At 50.1% G+C, this 20,866-nt stretch overlaps 2 protein-coding genes across 2 annotated transcripts; one reads left to right on the top strand and one right to left on the bottom strand.

The window, feature by feature from the left end:
• Positions 1-3,064: 3,064 nt before the first annotated feature.
• P4HTM (prolyl 4-hydroxylase, transmembrane) lies at positions 3,065-20,802 on the top strand. The gene is made up of 9 exons (XM_071550366.1): positions 3,065-3,356; positions 3,429-3,510; positions 12,832-13,022; positions 14,001-14,097; positions 16,126-16,288; positions 17,905-18,090; positions 18,491-18,581; positions 19,130-19,253; positions 20,539-20,802. The coding sequence occupies exons 1-9, from the start codon at positions 3,102-3,104 to the stop codon at positions 20,766-20,768; spliced, it is 1,419 nt and encodes a 472-aa protein (XP_071406467.1). The 5' UTR covers positions 3,065-3,101; the 3' UTR covers positions 20,769-20,802.
• Positions 7,058-10,773, bottom strand: LOC139669253 (secreted frizzled-related protein 5-like). The gene is made up of 4 exons (XM_071549697.1): positions 10,448-10,773; positions 9,520-9,692; positions 8,516-8,605; positions 7,058-7,392 (listed from the first exon to the last, which is right to left on the bottom strand). Exons 1-4 carry the CDS (start codon positions 10,771-10,773, stop codon positions 7,058-7,060), a joined length of 924 nt encoding a protein of 307 aa, XP_071405798.1.
• Positions 20,803-20,866: the final 64 nt, after the last annotated feature.

A 20,866-nucleotide genomic window follows, 5' to 3' on the forward strand; every position in this document is an offset into this window, starting at 1 on the left:
ATCCAGCTACACAAACAGAAGTAAACAGAGGAATTTCAAGGGACAGACCAGGTTAACACTGGGGAATATGCCTTGAGTTTGAGAGAAATTGAGAGAAATCAGATTCTGCGTTTGATGAATTTTAGGTCTTCCATGTAGATTTTTGCTTTACTTGTTTTTGTGGGGAGGATGTTGTATTGCCAAAGTGAGTGATGAGGGAGTAGTAGCATACAGTTGTTAATCAAGGTTTGGGGCTTTTGCAGTGAAAGAATCCATGTTATAACAGTGCCATGCAGCCTGGTAAAGATTATTTGTGCCTCCTGGGTAGCATGGCTGAGAAAATTTGATTTTGTTCATCAGAGTGAGACTAAACACCACTACATTACGAAGAGGAAAGATTATGTACAGCACACTCCCTGGCACGTGTTGGCAACGTGGACAGGCACTCAAATACAGGTGCACTGCTTGGGCAGAGCCTGTACAAAGCCAGGCAGAAAATTAACTAGCAAAATTAATTTATTTGTATATTAGTATTGATGCTGGTGGGGGCTTATCAGAAAATTGATTGTTAGGAGCATGTGGAGCTTTTTTATTAACATTCTTTTTTCTAATGTAAAACATACACTAAAATAAAAATATGAAAACCTAGTTCATACTAGTAGGGGTTAACATGAAAAGGATTGCTTAAATGCTGATTCTTGCCTGTTTGCTACGGGAAGCAGGCCACATGTTAGGATTTCACAGGCATGTGTGTAACCTGCACCAGGTTGTTGTTTACAGCCAGTGAGGTGCAGCTGGAGTCTGATCTGAGGAAATCCTCACCTCTGTGGGGAACTCATGGGATTCTCTTCCATGCTGTATGTGGAAGTGTTGCCTTTGATGCATCCTTGTATTGTTCTTATGAAATGTCACTTGATAAAGATTAAACTGGAGGGGGGGAAAGTGCTAAATTCCTGTGTGTCAGAATAATTTAACTCTGCTGTTGGAGCCTCTTTCATGTACCTGAAACATGGAATCCAGGTATTTGCAGCAGGTATGATTGGGCTGTTGGGTTTTATCAAGAGCGATGCATCAGTGTAAAAAAGGAGTAGCTGTCAAAGGAGCTAATCCTGTAGCCATTCTTGTACACAGCAGAAGAGTTCAAATTGTGAAGCCTTTTCCTTCCTCCCTCACTTCCCTGGTGTGGGATGTGTCCTCAGGGAACAGGGGAATGTACTGCGAGGAGCTACTGGCCTTGGAGTGGGGCTACAACAGAAGGAGCTGAGGGTAGGGAAGGGTTATGGAGAGATGGCTGGAGCCAGGAAGTGGGGCAGGGAGGAAGTCGGTGGTTTCTGGGAGCAGCACTGCTTGCTGTGCAAGAGATCTCCATAGCTCCTTGTGTTCCTTCACTGTCCTGTTCTGGCTCCCCTCAAGGCTGGAGCTATAAAGGTAGATACATCCTTGCTCCAGCCACTGTCTCCTGACTTCATTTCCTCTGCTCCCAGCAGCAGCTTCTTTATGTGCTCCTCATGATGTGCTGTAGGAGTCAATCTCTTCCTTCCTCTCCCAAATAATTGTCAGAGCCTGGGCAAGCTGGAAGGAATAGCCTGGCGGGGGAGAGTTTGCTGAGACCCCAGCAGTTTGCAGTGCTTAGAACCAGTGTCTAAACTGTTCTTTAAAAATGTAATGTACGAAGTACTGATAAGGATAAAAGCTGGTGTTCTTGTTGTCTAAAAGTAACTATTTTAACGCCTAATCTCTTTGCAGAACAACAACTATGTGGAGTTTCCTAATCCCAAAGAATTACCACTTTGTTACATAATTGTCCAGTTTTGAGCTAGATGAGAATGGGGTTTTGTCTCACTCCTCCTTCCCTCCCTCCCTCTCTCATGCCCCCACAAAATGCTTTGCTATGAATTGTTGTTTGTAAAGAAGCAAGACCATAGAGCTGTGGCCAGATTTACTGAACAGGTTGCCGAGATGCTTGGCTGAGGAACAGTCACAGGGATTGCACAGTGCATCCCCTAATTCCTTCAAATTTTCTGAAACCAGAACTTTGTCAACAGTTCCATTTATTTTTAAATAACAAAACAAAATACCCTTTCTGAAAGTGGTGAAAGTCCTGGGTTGCACACGCAGATCCTGTTGCTGTACTCTGGGAAAACAACGGGACTTGCTTTTGCAGGCCAGGCAGGGTGACTGCTGTCGTGGCGTCACACAGAAACAAACAGGACAAAAGCTGCTCCGTGTGTCAGGTGGCTGACACAGCTCTAGAGGCAGGTGACAGGAAGGAAACATGTTCTCAATGCCCAAAGACAAGGCCAGTTTTTTTCCCCTCTAATAGGTACACGGCCCTCTTTTGATTCAGCAAGGTTACATAGATGTGAATAGAAAGTGGCTCAGAAGCCATTAATTCTGAGGTACAAATTTCCCTTTGATGCATTACTGCTACAGACATGGAATGTTTGCTCTCTTTTCTTTTTTGCACTTGTTACCAGCTCCTGTGCCAGCCCAACGCCTCTCCATCCTTGTATCCGGCACTATTTTATTTCGGCTTTGCTTGTGTTGGTGCATTGGCTGCCTCATCTCTAATAGTCCTCAGGCTTCCCAGACTGTACCAGAACGTTTTATACTGAACCACAAACTGCATGACTGCTGCCCTGGGCGCGGCAAAGGCGCTGTGCCCACCCGCGGACGGGGCAGCAGGAGGTTTCTGTACTATAGTCTTGCACTCTAAATTTTAGACTTTTTAAGCAGGTGAAAAAAAAATAGAACTTTATTTTTAAATGAGGCACTTGTTCTGGGAATTCCTTTCCTGGCCCCTGTCCGGCGGGGGTCGTGGGCTGTGTGTGTGTGTGTATGGGGTGCTCAGCGCTGCTGCCACCCCTCGCTTTCCTCCGCAGGCACCGGCGCGGGACAGGGGCGGCGGAGCCCGCCCGGGAGATGGTTGCCAGAGCCGTGCCCGTGGTTTATTTGAAATAAATTGTGACTTTCTAACTTGGGCGGTGTCCTGGCAGTTCTTGGCGGGGCCGGGCCGGGCGGGGGCGGCTCCGCGGCTGTGCCCGCCCCCCGTGACGCAGCGCGGGCCGTTGCCGGGTGACGCGGGGCGGGTGACGCGGGGCCGGTGACGGCGGGCCGGGGCCATGGCGGCGGCGGCGGAGGTGCCGGCCGAGGGGCCGCCGCTGCCCGGCCCGCCGGGGGGCCGCCCGCGGCCCGTGTGCTCCCGCCCCTATTTCCTCGTCCTCATGGTCTTCGCGCACCTCTACGTGCTCAACGTGCTGGGGCTGCTGCTCTTCGTGCACCTCAGCGCCGGCGAGCCCGGCGGGCCGCCCGCCGCCCCCGCTTCGCCGCCGCCGCCGCCGCCCGCCCGAGCCCTGCCGCGCCTCGAGGGCATCAAGGCAAGGCCGCCACCCGCGGGCCGGGGCCGGGGCTGGGGCCGGGGCCGCCGCTGACCACTGCTCTCCCCGCAGGTGGGCCACACGCAGCGGGTGGAGCTGGTGCCCGGCAGGGCCCACGCCGTGCGCACCCTCAGCCTCAAGCCGCTGCTCTTCGGTGAGTACCGGCCCGGCGGGGTGTCAGCCTGTCTGTCTGTGTCTGTCTGTCTGTGCGTGTCTGTCTGTGGGTGTCTGTCTGTCTATCTGTGTGAGCCTGTCTGTGTGTGCCTGTCTGTATGTCTGTCTGTCCGTGTGTGCCTGTCTGTCTGTCTGTCTGACACCCGCTGCTGCCTCGCACCCACTCGCAGGAAGTGACTCCTCCTCCCCGCCCCCCGCCCCGTGCTCTGCCCTTGGGGGCTGCGGTGAAAAGAGCGTTGGTTTCGTTTAAGGCATTTTGATACTTGTTCGCAGAGGTTACTTGGTTATGGATGGCCCACTCTGAAGAATTTGGAAGATTAACCTTTCCAGGATTTTCAGATTCCATTTAAAAATACCCAGAATAGACAGCAGGTCACTGGTGAGGGCCTCAAAGAAGCTGCACAGTATTAGGAAGGGGCAAGTGATCCCCAAACTTTTGCTAATAAATTATGAGAAAGCAATTTAGCGTTGGTGCTTCAACGCTGAGGAAATGAGTAACAGGAGAATTGATAGATTACATGTCTTCCACCATTTTCCATACTGTTCTAGATTTGTCTTTATTTTTGGCTACTCTCATACACAACCACATAACATCCATCTCTCATATTTTAGAACCTTCTTTACCTTTCTGTGATTTTTTTGCTATAACTGGTAAAGTCTCATTAATTGAACTCTGTGTTCTGGAAATCCACTGAGAATATTCAAATTAATTTGGTGGAGGACAGGTCATTACAAAATTCCTACTACTTCAAAGTCAGAGAAAACCTGTTGTCTCTGAAAATACAGTGTAGAGAATCTTTCAAATGCTTTCTTAATAATATAAATAGAGGGTTCTTTTCTGATTCTAAATAGATTATATGCACCAAAAGCCTGAGCATACATGTCTTATTAAACTTCATTAAATATCTGGAAGAAATATACATACAAAGTCCCTTTGTCATTTCTACATGTCTGATACTCATGGCTTGCACATTTCTTGGTGGATTTCTGTTTGTCATGAAACAGATACTGGAACTCCACATACCCCACAGCATCACAAAACTGATGTCAGTTCCAGAACTATGATCTGGGGAAATCACTCTGGTTTTCACTCAGGAAAACTCCTGTTTCCACCTTCCCAGCCCTACCAGTACCACAGAAGTGAAAGAGTTGATCCTGGACTGCAAGGAAGGTGCTGACGGTGATATAAGGCAGGTTGGTCCTGGCAGCAGCGATCCCCAAATTTTTAGCTTGTTCCAGCACCTCCGTTGGTTCTGAGAGAAGCTTTGCTCCCTGAGGATGCCATCACACAGTGACAGACATTCCCCATTTGAGATGCCAGAGGAGCCTGTTCTCCTTTGTCATCCGATAAGGACTCCCTTATTTAGAAACTGCAAGTTGCAAGACAGCTCTTATCTCCTGAATGAACCTGCCAGGAGCCAGCTCTGACTTTAAAAGACTTTCAGAGACTTCTCTATCTATGCAAACAGTACCAATCTAATTCAGATGGTTTTAAAACCTTAATTTATTGTATCTCTGTTGTCTAAATTAGTGGAAGTGTGTATTTAACTTGGTTGTGTTTGATAAACACGGAAGTTCTTAGCAAAGACTCTTGTGTTTCTGGGCATTTAACACAAAGTGCTGTGGCACATGAGAGCCAATTTAGAGAAGCAGTGACTGGTCTGTGATCTTACTTTCAGCAGAGACCACAGCAGACACTCATGAATGACTTAATGTGAGCTCTGGGCTTTGGAGCATGGGCTGAGCACCGTAGGGGAACTTGTGGTTTGTTTTTTAAATGTGAGTAAATCACATCTGCATCAAACCCAAGCTTTCATTTCATGAAGCTATGAAAAAATCCCTGCCCTATTTTTTCCCCCCTCTGGCTACAAGGCATCATTTCTAAAGCTTGTAAGTCAGACCATCTGTGCACTTTTGAGTTGGGAAACACTAGTAATCAAATAACCCTATTAATGGAAAACAAATCAGACAAAGCCTTTTCAACCTCCAGAGCTTTTATGTTCAGTTGTGTTTTCCAAACGTCTGTTCAGAAGATGCTGCCATTGCAGGGACCACCTGACAGCAGATTCTGTGGATTGGGCAGCAGTGGGGAGGAATAAAATTAGGAGATTTCTCTGGTTTACTTCTGAGCCTCAGGGAAGAGAAGTAATCACTGCACGAATGTCAGGGCACAGCTGAGTTCCAGTGTGAGTGTGTAAGCGCTCACTCAGCCCACACTGGCGTGAGGAGGAGCCCACGCCGTGGGTTGTTGCTGAGCTGTACGAGCACAGGGCGGCGATGTGTCTCCATCAAACCGGGCGGCGGCCACAGCCGAGGCTGCAGGCGGCACCAACCAACCTGCCAAAGGCTGGTTTTCCCCCTTACTGGTTTTTATTTAAGCCCCAGGTTTAAGCGACTGTTGGAAACTTTCCATGGACAGTGCTTTGTTAGGCAGTAGAAATCCAACTCGTTTTCTCATTTGGGGATTTGCTGTTTTCTGCTCTGTGGTTGAGTGCCAGAGCTATGGCTGTGTGTTCCCCTGCAGGGACTGACAGCCCTGCTTGGATGAGAGTGAGCTGCAGAGGACTTGGTGAGGCTGTTTTCCCATCTCTTCTGTTTTCCTTGTGTGCAGGTGGAAGGCCAGGCAGCTGTGCAACGTTTCTCCCCTGCAAGTATCTCCTCCTCTGCTGTGTCTGGGCTCACCTCCCAGTCCTGAGCAAAGCTGCCTCTCACACCAAAGCAGAGCTTTGGACAGCTGATTTTTCACTCACACTCTGCTCTTTCTCAAGGCTCTTGTAATATCCCCATTACCAGAATCTTATGGTCCAAACTGAATTTTTGATGTTGGAAAATGGTTTTCCCTCAGAAACCCTCAGCTGTCTTTGCTCTGTGCCTTTCCTGCTTGAGAATGGCTGTTTTCTTTTACTTGTGCAGATGCTCTGCAGCTCTCAGTGCAGGAAGCTGAAGGGACAGCCTGAGAGACTGCTCAAGAGCAGGAGTTTAGTATGCATTTTTTAAGTGGCTAGGCATTGCCAGAGTGGGTTCCTCACCCCCATAATTTACCTTTGTTCAAGAGCTTTTTAAAGTATTTGCTCAATTACATAAAAAGTACCAGCAGTCAGGAAGTCTCTCATGTGATCCCTGGGCAGAAAGCACTCAGGCACTTGAACAGCATCAATGTCTCAGGGTCAGGTAATGAAGCCGAAATACCAGCTCTGATGACAAGAACTAGAGGAACTGTTACTACAGCTCTTCTACTTTGTGCTCACCTGCAGAGTTTTGTTTTGTTGTAATGTTGGATCCTACACAAAGCTGTCCATCACATGTCCTGGATCTGCAGAGCCTTGTTAGAGGAACATGTTAAACCTGCATCCTTAAGCTCTGTCTCAGTAAAACAGGGATCTGTAGTGAGGCTCTATCTGTGGACTATGACTGCTTCAAATCACCTAGAAATATTGACTGTCCATCTCCAAAACACCACCTGCCAGGGAAAGGAGTATTCTAGCCATAGGGAAGGAGCAGTTTCTTATTGCTGGAACTGAGACTTTTCAGACCTTCCGTCCCGCCTGTTCGGGGCAGCGGTGATGTTTCCACCTCCGCACCGCCTGGTGCAGGTTCCTGTTCCTCTTCTGCCAGGCGTAGGCCTTGTTCACCACCACCTTGTCACTCTGCACCTCGCCGCTCACCACGAACACCCCGGCGTGAGTGCCTCGCATGATGTTGTGGGCGCAGGTGGCATCAATGTCCAGCCACTGCTGGAGCCTGGAGGGGATTTCAGTCCTGAGGAGCGGGCCGTGCTTCAGCACCTCCACCCTGGAGGGGTCCAGGTCAAAGTCTGAGATGGTGGTGGTCGTGTTCTTCCTCAGGATTCGGATTTTTACTGCTGCAGGGGTTGAAAAAAGAGCTGTTAGTTCTCTTTACTTTTCATAGCTCTCACCTACTTAAGCACAAAGAGCCAGCTCAAGGTTTCTCTGCTGTGTGTAATGTGGGGACACATCGGTCCAGGTTCTTGTAATTGCAGTGCACTTGTAAAAGTTCTCATCTGAGGTCAGTTTCCAGTACTGAACACTGTTCTTGGAGTCATAGAATCATTTAGGTTGGAAGAGACATCCAAGGTCTTTGAGTCCAGCCATTAATTCAGCGCTGCCCAGGCTACCACGAAACCACATCCCCAGGTGCCTCATCCACATGTCTGTTAAATACTTTCAGGAATGGTGACTCAACCACTTTCCTGGGCAGCCTGTTCCAGGGTCTGACAATCCTTTCAGTGACGATGTTTTTCCTAATACCCAATCTGAACCTCTCTAGTGCAGCTTGAAGCCTTTTCCTTTTGTCCTACTGCCTGTTACTTGGGAGAAGAGACTTCCTTCTCCTTCTCACTCCATTTTCCTCATGAAACTGGCAAAGGTGTATCAGCAGCACTGCATGGGCAGAAACCCTGTGGGAAGCACGGGCACAAGCAGGCAGATACATCAAAGTCTTGGTCTCATGCTAATTGACTTTTCTCTGAACTGGGATTTCAGGAGGTGACATGACTGACAGCTGCCTGGGATTTGTAACTTTTTTATTAAAAGATACTTTTATATGTTGGTCAGTATATTGAAAACTTCCAGGTAATTGAGCAGAGCCAGTGCTGCTGCCTGCTTGGGCTGGGAGAGGGACTTAAACAACCATGTTGAAGCTTGAAATAGCCAACATGGATTTTGCTAAAGGTTGATTGAAACGTTAGTCTCAAAGGCAAAACCAGAATAGGGCTTATTTTTGGCAGCCACAGGTGAAAACCAAATCAGAGCCCATGGAAATAAAGCAGGTCTTCACCTTTGGTGCTGCCTGGAGCTGGGCCCTCCTGCCCACAGGTAAGGTGAGACCTGAAAATATCTGGTATCTGCTGTAAAAGCTGTGATTGCTCCGACTCAGTATATTGTGACAAAGCTGTTTTCTGTCCATGCCACTGCTTGGCTGCTGGAGGGAACAGCAGCAATTGAGAGCAACACAGGGGTACTCACCAAAATCATTGGCACAGAGGCTTTCCAGGATCTCCCTGGCAGTGCTGGCCTCCTCAAGCTCACAGTCCTTGCAGCTGGCTCGAGGCACTGCTGCAACAGAAATTTCATTATAACACCCTTGTCAAGCTTCACTGGAAAAGACACAGTGAAATATTGAGATCTGCAAATGGTGCCTTGCTGCTTCCAAGTGATGCTTCTTCCTGAGCCACCCAGTCCCTGGAGGGACATGTGAAACTGCCAGGGTGGGAAGTGTCAAGCTCCCCTTCCAGTGGCTGGGGCAGGTCCTGCTTGTTGTGCTTTGTTCAGGCTTGTGTGTCTTGCTTCGTGTTAAAGCAGAGTGAAAATGCTTAGTGAAACTCTAGTTTGGATGAAACAGCAAAGCCAGTGCTGTGGCCACACTCCATCCAGTGATGCTGAAATGATGTTGAAATGTCTGTTCTCCCCTTAACTGCTCTTGAATCTCCCCCAGTGTTCATCAGTATCTGGGTGTTTAATTTAGTCTTTCAGACAGATTTTTTAATGCTGTAACTCATGTCTGCACAGGCTAACACCTCTGTGTGGTGTTTCCTAATGTTTAAAGGGAAGGCTTGCAAAACATTTCTTTTTGCATGTTCTTAAACCCCTGGACACAACTGAAAGATCAGAGCTGCAGCTCTGTAGCTCCACTGGAAGCACATCTCACTGCTGGGAGCCTGCACTCCATGAGCTCTCCTGCTGTGCCTGGGCTGGAGGCTTTACAGCCATTCCTTCCCTCTGCCCCAAACCCTGCGGGGCCTGATGGCGCCCAGGGAGCTCATGAATACAGCAGAGAGAGGAACAAGCCACAGTCAATGTTATGCTAATTTTCTAGAAACAGTTCTCAGAGAGAACAAAACTACAATTTATAACTTTTTTTTAAATACGGCTTAAACCCAGAAATATTCAGAATAGAAATAAGTCATAGGATTGTCCTTTTGAGCTTTCAGTGTTACACATTGGAAAATACATGAGAAAAAACTCCTTACTTCTCCTGGCAGAGGAATTTTCATCCATGGAGACTGCTGCAATGCACAGCTCGTGATCTGCAGGGAACTTGTTGCAGTTCAGGATTTCGGGCCAGGGGTAGCCGTAACAAGCCATGACGGGCGCGCAGCTCCTCTTGACGGCTTCGCAGAGGCTGCGGCAGGGGTAGATGAGCCTGGGGAGGGGATGGGGGTTCAGCACTGCCACACCCTTGCCAACAGGCTGAGGGTCAAGCCCTGGCACCACTGCTGCCCACAGGGCTGTGTTGCACACTGCAGTGCTTGCAGGAGATTTGAGGATCTTCGATTTTTTTGAACATTCATGTGCAGACAGCAAACAAATTTCTGAGGACAAGGAGGGATGAGGCTGTTTGAGGCTGCTGCCAGAAGCCCTTCACCCCCCACCAGGGATCTTGTCTAGTTGTGCAAAGGCTGCTTACCTTTACAGGTGCCTGATTAGATACCCCGTTTTCCTTAGCACCTCTGTACTTTAAGGGCTGCACCTCAGAACTGGGGATTTCTTTCGCTGCTGGAACTGTTGGGCTGAGAAACCCCTACATGTTCAGGGCAGGAGCTGGGGTGAGGAGCTGCACAGGAGGTGGGAGGTGAAGCTGGTGGGTGCCAGCAGCTACTGCAGCGTATGAGGGATGGCCAGGGGATGTGGCAGCAGTGCCTGGGGTGGGAGAGCAGGAGACTCTAAAGGAGGAAAGGTAATGTTGCTGCTCCTACAAGATGGAATGCTCATGTTTCCCTGTCAGACAGGTGTTCCCTGCTGGGTAATCCAATTGCCCCTCACCTCGTGAGGGGCAGCACAACTTCCTGGGGACTGCTCTGGTCACATCACATCCATTTTCTCTCCAGAGGCACATGTAGTTGTTCTCTTGGGGAAATGTAACTGTTACAGCTGAAATAACTTGTAAAAACATCTTACCTGTCCAAGCAGATTGGTGCAAAGAGGGAGCAGAGGAAAATCCTTGCATCTGGGTGGCACTCCCTGGCCAGCAAGGGCAGCCAGCTGGAAGACTGCTGGATGACTTCTGTCATGGTCTCATGCTCCAGCAGATTGGGGATCCTCATCTCAGAGTAGCCGATATCGTAGCACAAGGCCATGCGGTGTGGAATGGGCAGGCAGCTGGAGGATCTCCTCAGGTAGCTCGCCCAGGCTCCTGGAGAGCCCCAGGGCAGCAGCCACACCAAGAGTCCCAGCAGCCATGGGCCACCCGCCCTGGAGGGGAGCCTGTGGTGGGCTGTGACCATGCTCAGAGTGGGAGTATGGGCAGTGCACCCTGGACTGAGCTACTCCTGACTGTGGGACGCCTTTTATAGCCTACGAGCCACCTCTCTGTCAATCCATCCTCATTAAGTGCGGCCCTTTCAGAGCCCTCATGGGGAAGACAATGCTCCAATTTTCATTTGCCAGTGGCCCCGATTGTTTGTATTTTAGCAGGGGTTTGGCTTAGATCAGCAGGTGTGGAAATGAGGGCAGTTGGGGAGGGATAAATTACTTGGCCCATGTGTCTTGGGGCTCTTTCAGCCGAGATTGAATCTCTGTTTGACACCAGTGCTCCAACCCATCCCCTTTCTCTTGCTCCAGGATTAGTCATTATTTCATAAACCCCAATGTTTTCCTCTCTTTTGTTTTTTGTAAAAGCAATCAAGTGTTGCTCAAAGTCAATTAGAAGGCATTTGTTCAGCTGGATCTATTGTTGAGCAGGCAGGGAGATAGGATGGTCTCACAGCCAGAAGTTAACTGTTTAGGAGAGCTGAGGGCAGAGAGGAACTCATTTGCAGCTGTGGAGCCAGGTTGTTTGTGGATGGGATTGGCAGCTCTCAGCTGGAAGCCCCCTCACCTTGCAACCTGCAGGACAGTGTGCTCTCTGCTTAGCAGAGTTCCTGCTTCATTCTGAAATCCTGTTACTACCGCTGAAGAGCGCAATTGTCCTTCCTCCAGCACGCAATTAAGATTCCAAAATCCATCATTATTGTAGCCCAGTTTGGGGAACTGGAAATACTGGGGGCACTGGTTGCCAGCGCACACAGTTCATTTGGACCTGGTGCTGTGCCACGAGGTTCAAACTGGTCAGTGGAAGCTCCAGCTCTGAAGTGTCCTCTGGCACAAGGACCCTGCGCTGCCTGAGGCGGAAATTGCTTCCTTGGAGGCTGTTACAGATACAGCTGGCTGCATTGTGTTCTGGGGCTCATTCTCTACAGGGTCTGTAGTTAGCAAGAAGCCAACTGCTTATTGACAGCTTGAGCTGATGTGGTTGATTTCAGGTCATGGAAGTAATAAATTTCCCCCCTCCCCATTTGAAGATTACTGTTCTAGTTGATCTGTCATGTGTCCTTCGCACATTGCTGCAGGATCTCCAGGGAGCTGCAATTTGGAGAGCAAGACCTTGGGTCTAGGAGCACTTAGATTTGTCCTGCATTGGTGGCTTTTCTTTTCCTTTTAAAAAATCTCAGCAGCTGGTAACAAGATCAGCACTGCAGTGACAGACACCAGCCAGGAGGATCCTCTCCACCTTCTGGGCCACAGTCTAACTGTGCTCTGGAATGGGACCTTGCCAAGTGCATGACCAGTGTACCTTGCAATCTTCTCATGGTCATCAGTGGATTCCTCTGCATTTAAATTTGCTTGGGATCCTGGAATGGCCTGATCGCTGCTGGGTTTGTGCTGCAAAGGAAAGCTGGTGATACCTGGGTATGGAGTGCAGCATCCTCCATGTGCAGCACCTTCCCTTTTAATATTGCATTTGAAGACTGTTTTTAGTGGGGAATCAAGGGAGTGAGTGGGAAAATATTAGAATTTTTCTCCTGGGCCATGCTCCCCTGAAAGGTATTTGTTTTTGTACAAAGTGCCATCCTCTCCATGTGAGAGCAGGGAAGCCTGAAACTCTGGCCATCACCACTGCCCACTGGTAAAGAGTTTTGTCCTCCCTTCCTGTAAAGCAGCAGTTCCCAGACTGATCCACATGGCACCTTTGAAATGGTAATATGTAGTGATATGCACAGTGTTTATTCACTCCTTTGTCCATTGTGGTATGTGTGAGAGAGTTTAAGGGCTTGACCTCTGGATACAAACATTTAGGAACTGCTGCTGTAAAAATACCTGCCTCTGGCAGCTCAGGTGTGTGGTTTATGCTCTTTGTGAGACGTCTTCTGATAGGGGGGTGGATGTCTTTGAATGTCCCAAGCTTAGGCAGTTCCTAAATTCCACGCTATGCCTTTTTTTTCCCATGAATCTCCTGCCACTGGTATGGGATCCCACTGTAACCAGTTCCTCAGTCTCTGTTGGTGCTCACACTTTTGCTTTAGAAATTCCTGACTTCCTGACAGAGGAGGAGTGCAAGCTCATCGTCCATCTTGCAAAGCTGAAGGGGCTGCAGAAGAGCCAGATCTTACCAACAGAGGACTATGAGGAAGCCATGGAAATGATTGAAATTAGCCAGATGGACATTTTCAATCTCCTGGACCATAATCAGGATGGGCAGCTGCAGCTCAAAGAGGTAGAGTGTGGGCCAGACCAGGGGAGGTTTGCTGGGGACCCTCTGGCACATCCCCTCTTCAGATGTGCTTGGGTAGAGCAGACCCTGGAATACACCCATCAGTATTTGTTGGATTTTCTGTCTTGAAGCTTGTGCTGGCTCTTCAGCATGGAATTTTCTGGGGCACTGTGCAGTAGTTATCATGCTATTGGGAGGTAGCAGCAGTCCTTGGCAGGACACATGTGTTTTGAATATGCTGTATAAAATGTGCCTTGTGCTGTGTGTTGCCTCTTGCTGGGTGTCCCGGGAAGTGACTTTGTCACCTGGGCCCTGCTTTGTGCAGCCTGTGAGAAACTTGCTGTGTGAATTCACAAGCGACAGCCCTCCTGGGCGGGGAATAACGAGCACATTGTCCACAGCTCTTCAGCAGCCTTGTGCTGTGTGGCAGGGTGCATCCTGACAGTTCAAGAGTCCCTTCCCAGGCTCCCATTTGAGGTGGAGCTGTGGATTTGACCCATCCTGTGGGCCACAACGGTGGAGTATGGGGAACTGCACCAGTGACAACCCAGGGCAAGGCTCCTTTTTCTGGAGCCTGCTGGGAGCTCTTCAGGATTCTGCATCTCTCTGTACATGTGAAAAGGAAGCATTTTGTTCCAAACCCTTATCTTGCACAAAGTTAAACTGCTCACTTTTATCATCAATAGCTTTACTTTCCCTTCAAGAGAAAAAGCTGTGCCCCCTCCACCTCAGGGCTGGTTAACCAAGTCCCAGCAGTCATTTGCCATGACATAAACTGGAAATAACAGCACTCCTTGGCCACAGTCTGTGTGTGGCTGCCAGATGACTCTCACCACAGTTGTGTTTCTGTGGAAATGTGCCGATGCCTGGTTGGTGGATGTGCTGCAGGGGAGAGCCTGGCAGGCCTCAGTGCAAGAAATCTGCAGGGTTTGGGGAGTACAAGAAACCAGTGCTCTGTGCTGATCCATATGTGAATTTCAGGTATTGACCCACACCCGGCTTGGGAACGGCAGGTGGATGACCCCTGAAAACATCCGGGAAATGTACACAGCAGTCAAGGCTGATCCTGATGGGAATGGTAAGACCAGCTTTGTGGGAATCCCTTCACCCTCAGCATGTTGGATGCCTCACACAGGATTGTAGGGCAGAGCAAGAGCCATGTCCCTGCCCTGGCCTGTTTCTCTACCTGAGTTCTTCAAAGGAAAGTAATGCTGCCTTAGAGACCTTCTCAGGAAAGCAAACTCAGTGTAAACCTGACATCACAGCACTTCAGCCGCTGTATCACCAGTCTAGCAGACAGACTGGTCCCACCACCTGCGCGTGGATCTTGCAGGAGCAGAACACAACGCTGCACTCCTTCTCCCCTGTCAGACCTGCCTTGGTTTGTGCCCCAGTGCAGCGAAACCTTCAGGGTGCACTTTTGCTCCCCTGGTCTGAGAGACTGCTCTGGCTCTGACTACAGAGTTCCTGTTACCTGGGATGCAGGTGTTCAGACACACCTTCCACACCTGCCTTGTTTTCAGGAAGGCTTCTGCAGCAGGCTGGGAATCCCGTGTCACTGGCAGGGGAGGGTGGAATAAGTGGAGGTGGGAGTGGTCTTTTCAGTCAGCCTTTGTTGCTGAAGCCCCTCTCTTGCCACTGCAAACTCTCTGTATTCCATGAGGGCACTTCTGTCCCTCCTGCCCCTCCTGCCCCATATCTCTCAAGGGCTTCCCCTGTCCAGACAAGCACTCTCACCTCTGCTGCCCTAATTAGAGTGGCCTCAATTAAGCAACACTCCATTTCCTAATCAAATTAAGTGAATGCACAGGCTCTGCATGCTCTCTTTCAGTGACCTGGCATTGAGAGTTGCCCAGGAGGAGCTGCTTTGGAGTTGAAACAGTACCAGTGTGAATGCATAAATATCCGGAGGGCACCCTGTGCCCTGTCCTCTGGGCTGGTGGCATTCTTGGCAGGGGTATGACTGAGTCCTCAGTGGCTTTTCCACCACTCTGGACATTAACAAATGAAAGGTCCTGTTAAAGACCTCTTGGCAGGACCTTGCTTCCAGAGTGCTGCTTCCCTCTGTTGTTAGATTGGTACGTGAACACCAAGAGACCAGGTCACAACCTGGATGTGGTACTGCGTCATCAGAGACTGGGGGAAGCAAGGGGAAGTGGGGACAGAGAGACACGAGGAATAATAACAGTGGATCATTTGGTCATGACCACTGGCACCTGAGGAACTGTCCCAGGCTGACCCTGGTCCTTTCTGCTGCTAGGGCATGCTGGATGCCCAGGGAGCAGAGCTGGCACCCAGCAGCACTGGGTTTGCTGCCTGAACGAGCTCCACTCCCAGCCCATGCCAAGTGCTGGCTGCTGGGCAGCACAGGGCAGGGCACTGCATACTGGTGTCAGGGATCTGGTCCCCAATGTGAGGCTTTCCTTCTCTAGAAAGGGGAAACAAAAATTGTGAGGACTTTTCTGAAGACAGCTAAGGCAAAAGTCCACCCCTTGCTGAGTCCAGTTGAGTGCAAACAAGAAATACCTGTTTAAGGAGAAACCGCTTTTTACCTGTCGTTTTTCTGTTATTTCTGCTTACACAAGATCATACTTATGTTTTACAATTACACAAATGTAGGATAATGTGCTGCTTGGTTTGGGTTTTGCTTTTTTTAATTACCCTGCAAGGTCATGTAGAAAACGTGGTCTCAGATATCGCCTTTAAACATGTTCATTTAAATATCTTAAGTAACAAGCCCCAAGACACTGGGTGGCACAGACTTTTTGTGTATATTAGAACTGCAGTGGGTGTTTCTATTCTGGTAGATTGATTTGTGTGTTTAGGAGCTTTTTAATGTTCAAAATGGTGTTTTACTTGCCACAGTTCTGACCCTGCATGGTTCACTTTGGCAGGTTGCTGTATGTCCTCTGCTGCAGGTGAGAGCGTTGCTGGGGCCTGTGATCCTGGGCATAGGGTACAGCCTGTGGTGGGCACAGGACCATGACTGGGATCTGTTTGAGGAAGGCAGTCTCTGCACTCCCCTCAGCTGGTGTTTCTCCAAGTACAGGATTCCAAAAACTATTACCTGCACCACAGTCAGGTGGCTTTTCCTCTGTTCCCGTAGGTGTGCTGAGTTTGGAGGAGTTCAAACAGTTGAATATCCGTGATTTCCACAAATACATGGGAAGCCAGAAAGTGAAGATGAGTGACCTGGTGCGCAACAGCCAGCACACCTGGCTGTACCAGGGCGAGGGGGCACACCAGGTCATGAGAGCCATACGGCAAAGGTAAGGGCCAGGCAGCAGAGGGGTGGCTGGGTCTGGGGAGGCACAAGGATCACCTGTGCTGGAAGAGGCAGTTGCAGACTTGCTAATATTCACATTTCCTAATTGTGTGAAAGTCTTTGGAGTATAAAGAGCAAGCAATACAGACACAGAATGGGAAGAGAAGGTTTTCATTAGAACAAGAATTTGTATTGTCCCATGGAAAGGGAAAAATTAAAATCGAACCTTTCAGCATCTCCATTCACTTTTGGGAACAGCCCTATAAAACCAGGAAGATTTGGCAGTATATGAAATACTTCATTCCAATTAGTAAATGAGCTTACTGGGAGAAGCTGCTCATTTCCAATGCTGTCTGGGTGCCAGTAGTTACTGTCATTTGCTTTAGTTACTCATGCATTTCACTGAAGTCTGTCTTAGCTGTTCAGAACTGACTTTTTAACAAGCACGACTTCACCTAAAGAAAGCCAAGTTAGTGGCGTCCTCCGAGCACACATATTGTAGGGCAGCTCATGGCAGATGGGAGAATCTCTTACCCGTCCCTTCATCTCAGATTTGGTACTGGGAAGAGCTGAAACCCAGCACTGAGGCCAAATCATGTAGCATTGGTGAATTTGAGATAGTTGGCTGGAGGCTGTCTTGTTCTTATGGTGCTGGTCCTCACCCAGAACATGGGTGGGTAAAATCTGTCCTGAGGCTTGAAAACAGCTGTTGGCCACTCCTTTTCTTCAGTGCATTCCAGCAGGGGAGAATGGGGTCGCATATTGCCTTGATTAGAGCAGACTGTGCTTGCCACCTTCTCCATGCCAGCCAGCACTCACATCACGTATCAGCATTTGCTTGTACGCTCTTCAGTTGGCTGCTCTTAGGAGGATGTGAAGACACAGCACTGAAGGAGGCTGTTAGTCCTCCCTGGGACCATGCACTGCCTGGAGGGGCTTTGCCATCCTGCCCAGGTGCCATTCTCCTTGCACCTGCCCCAAGGGCTTCACTGGTCAGATTCTCAGAGCTCTGAGTGTTCTTTGGCAGGTCTCAAGACGTACCTGCTTGCCTTGGGGATGATCTCAGATGTAGCAGTGGAAAAATCCCAGAGCAGGAGGGCTCCGGTCTCCTTGATCACTTCCAGTGCCCCTCTGCCCTGGGGGAGGCTGCTGCAAAGGCAACAGGGAAAGGTGAGTTAGGTGACAAGATTATTCCTAGAGCTAGTCTCTTGTTCACTCTCATGAGGGACCCTGTGCTTTGCTAACTGTCCCTGAGGTCTGTAGGTGGTGTGCAGGAGTCCAGAGAAGTGATGACATGACACTTGAAGGCTCCAGGGACACGCACAGAAAGGATCTTGCTGAGCAAGCAAAGTCTTCCTGAGAGCAGTCCTGCTGGAGATCCATCCTTCGGTTTTGTTTTGGTTTTTTTGTTATTAATCTTGATGAGGGCTTTCTGACTGATGCTGATGGTCCAACAGATCTGTAAGGACCCAGTTATCTCTTGGCATGCTGGCTGCAGCCCATCCTTCTCTCCGGTCTGTTGGGGAAGGGGCTTCTCTTTCTCTAGATGTATTCGATGCCTGGGAGTAGTGTCTGACCAGGGTGACGATGCTTCCTGCTCACCTGCTCTGCTCTCCCCAGGGTGATGCGCCTCACTCGCTTGCCCCCCGAGATTGTGGAGCACAGCGAGCCCCTCCAGGTGGTGCGGTACGACCAAGGAGGGCACTACCACGCCCACATGGACAGTGGCCCCGTGTTCCCCGAGACTGCCTGCAGCCACACGAAGCTTGTCGCCAATGAAAGTGCTCCTTTTGAGACCTCCTGCCGGTAAGCTCTGCCCTGACAGTCTGGAACACATTAGAGAAGGGGTGTGCACAGACATTTCACTTCACCTTGCGTGGGACTTGGTGCTTGCATCGTGGGCTCACAAGCCAGCTCAGGAGATCACTGGCTTGGAGGGGTTTGAAGGACAAGGTGGGTGAATCCTATGGGTCCATACAAAGAAAGCAGAGTGTTCTGCACACCTGCTGGGCCATCCCCACCAGAGCCTACAAGCACACTCTCACTGTTCTGGATGGGAATTTTTTTTGTTGTCTGTATGGTATTCTTGGAGAAAAGATGATAGTGTAAATAATGTGCCTTTTTATATCTTGGAGGGGCATGGTAGAGAGAGCTCCTGTATCTCTCCTCTAGGTGTGTCTCCTGACAGCCCCCCTCTGTCTTGCAGGTATGTGACTGTGCTGTTCTACTTGAACAACGTGACTGGGGGAGGCGAAACAGTCTTTCCTATCGCTGATAACAGGACATATGAAGAGATGGTAAATGAACCTCACCTACATGTTACCACTGGGGATGCTGAGTCTCTCTTTGAATGTCTTTATTCACTGTGGCTGCAGAAGGGGTCTGGTGTGTGAGGCTGGTGAGTGTTAGGGAAGCTGTGCTTCACTTACGATCTTTTCCCTCTGATGCCAAGGGAAAAGGCACAGGGCTTTGACAGCTGCAGCTCTGCCTGCTCAGAGGTGTGAGGGACAGTCTGTTGGCCTTGCTGCCACAACACAAGTCCTGCTTGCTTCTCTCTTGGCAGGTTTCCTCAGGCTAAGCCTTGTCAGGTATGTTGTGCTCCTGCCAGGCAACGTGTTAAGGAATGGGTGGCTGCTCAGAAACAGGTTATTAGCCTCCAGGGGACAGGCTATGGACCTCTCCAGGGCTGCTCTGGGTGGGTTGTGAAACCCTCTGTGTCAGCCTTGAGCTGTCCCTGTGGAGCACTCAGGCAAGGGGCAGGGTGATGGCTGGCAGCAGGGGCAGCCCAGTATGTGTGCCTCGTTCCAGCCCCATTTGCAACACCTTCTCTGTGGTTTCTCTCCAGTCTTTGATCCAGAATGACGTTGACCTGCGAGATACTCGGAAAAACTGCGACAAGGGCAATTTGCGAGTGAAACCTCAGCAAGGCACTGCTGTCTTCTGGTACAACTACCTGTCAGACGGAGAAGGTAGGGGATCGTTTCAAGACTTGGCTCTTGGGAGAGGTAGGACTGCAGGAGGTGACAGCCATAGTCTTCTTGCTGTGGCTGGGAGCTCAGGAAACAGCCAAAGGGTGGTAGCTGCCTGCTAGCAGGAATTGTAGAGTCTTCTTGTCACCAGCTGGGTTGGAGCTTCCTGACTCTGAAAGGCCTTTGTTTACAGGCAATAGGTCAGTGGCTCCTGATGTCTTTGGGGGACAGGACTAGCTAGCAAACAAAGACCTTGGCTGCACTCACCACCGCCAGCTGCCTCCCATCCCACTGTGCAAGCTGAAACTCCTGCTGGAACTTGGTCTGCAATTCAAAATGTGTCACTGATGTGGTGTTGCCCAGAGGGGTGGGGAGGGGAGGTAGACAAAGGCACAGCCTTCAGCTCTGCAGCACAGGGAGGCCTGGGCCACCCCACATGAGGACTTGGGGCCAGCGCCTGCTTTGTAGCTGAGCCGCAGCCCTGTGGTGTCTGTCGTTGGGGCTGTTTTTGTCATGAAGCACAGTGTGGTTTGCCCTGACAGGCTGGGCATTGACATGAATATTCCATGCTGCTGGTGAGTATGGCTCCAGAGGGTTTTGGTGGCAGATTTTTTTGAGCTGTGGTGGAAGGAAGGAGTGTAGACTCCCAGGTCCCCTGGGAACAGCTCCTGTTTCCATGTCTAGAAAATCCACAGAGGTCACAAGACCAGTGTTTAGGCTCTTGGGTAATAATGTCAAGACCATTGCTCTCCTGTGAGAAGAGCCCTGTTGTGTTTTTATGAGCATTTTGTTCCTAAATGGAAAGTGGCTGCTGAGGCAAGTCTGCCACCAAAAAAAACATGAGACCTGTGTAAAGAGAGGGTAATTTAGAAATGCTGAAATGCAGTTTCTAAAATGACCATGAGCCTCTGACTTCCACAGGCCTTCTAGCAGCAGCACTCATCTCTTCTATGCCAGCCACTCTTTTGGGAAGAGTTGAGAAAAGCGGCAGGTGTGATGCAGAATGCAAGAGCCCCTTGGGCTGAGTGGAAACATGGAGGCAATGAGCATTTTGCACTAAGAAAGCCTGCCCTGGTGAACTCCTTGTAGGCACTAGGGTGAGGTGGCACTAAGATGGAGGGGTGGCAGGAGGAGCAACTCCTGTAACATGTATCTCAGCTCAAGGCCAAGCAGGTGCTGCTGCCAAGAGAGCTGGCATCAGCATTTGCTGGCCATATGTCCTTGCAATGTCTTGGCTCTGCCTGCCCTCCTTGCCACATCCTAACAGGGCTCTGCTCTTTTGCAGGCTGGGTGGGGGAGCTGGATGACTTCGCCCTGCACGGAGGCTGCCTGGTCACCCAGGGCACCAAGTGGATCGCCAACAACTGGATCAACGTGGACCCCAACCGCCGGCGGCAGCAGCAGTTCCAGCAGGAGATGGAGCGCTATGCGGGGGCGGGGGCCGAGGCGGGGGCCGGAGCCCCGGGCGAGTGGACAGTGGACAAGTCCTACAGCGGGGTGCACCTGGAGCTGTAGGCGCGCGCACGTGGCCTTTTCCCGCGCTGGGCGGGGGGGCGGGGCCGCGGGTCACGTGCGCGGCGGGGCCGCGTCGCGCGCCAATAAAGCGTGGAGAG

The sequence above is a fragment of the Pithys albifrons genome, chromosome 3, assembly GCF_047495875.1.
Source record: "Pithys albifrons albifrons isolate INPA30051 chromosome 3, PitAlb_v1, whole genome shotgun sequence".
Classification (NCBI taxonomy): domain Eukaryota; kingdom Metazoa; phylum Chordata; class Aves; order Passeriformes; family Thamnophilidae; genus Pithys; species Pithys albifrons.

What these genes read in the sequence shown, in the direction of transcription:
- P4HTM (XM_071550366.1), top strand. Translation starts at nt 3,102, where the DNA reads ATGGCGGCGGCGGCGGAGGTGCCGGCCGAGGGGCCGCCGCTGCCCGGC. An exon ending in GGCAGCTGCAGCTCAAAGAG is followed by an intron (nt 13,023 to 14,000) that starts GTAGAGTGTGGG and finishes TGTGAATTTCAG; the next exon opens with GTATTGACCCACACCCGGCT. An exon ending in CCTTTTGAGACCTCCTGCCG is followed by an intron (nt 18,091 to 18,490) that starts GTAAGCTCTGCC and finishes TCTGTCTTGCAG; the next exon opens with GTATGTGACTGTGCTGTTCT.
- LOC139669253 (XM_071549697.1), bottom strand. Translation starts at nt 10,773, where the DNA reads ATGGTCACAGCCCACCACAGGCTCCCCTCCAGGGCGGGTGGCCCATGG. An exon ending in GCACCAATCTGCTTGGACAG is followed by an intron (nt 9,693 to 10,447) that starts GTAAGATGTTTT and finishes TCCCCTCCCCAG; the next exon opens with GCTCATCTACCCCTGCCGCA. An exon ending in AAATTCCTCTGCCAGGAGAA is followed by an intron (nt 8,606 to 9,519) that starts GTAAGGAGTTTT and finishes TTTCTGTTGCAG; the next exon opens with CAGTGCCTCGAGCCAGCTGC.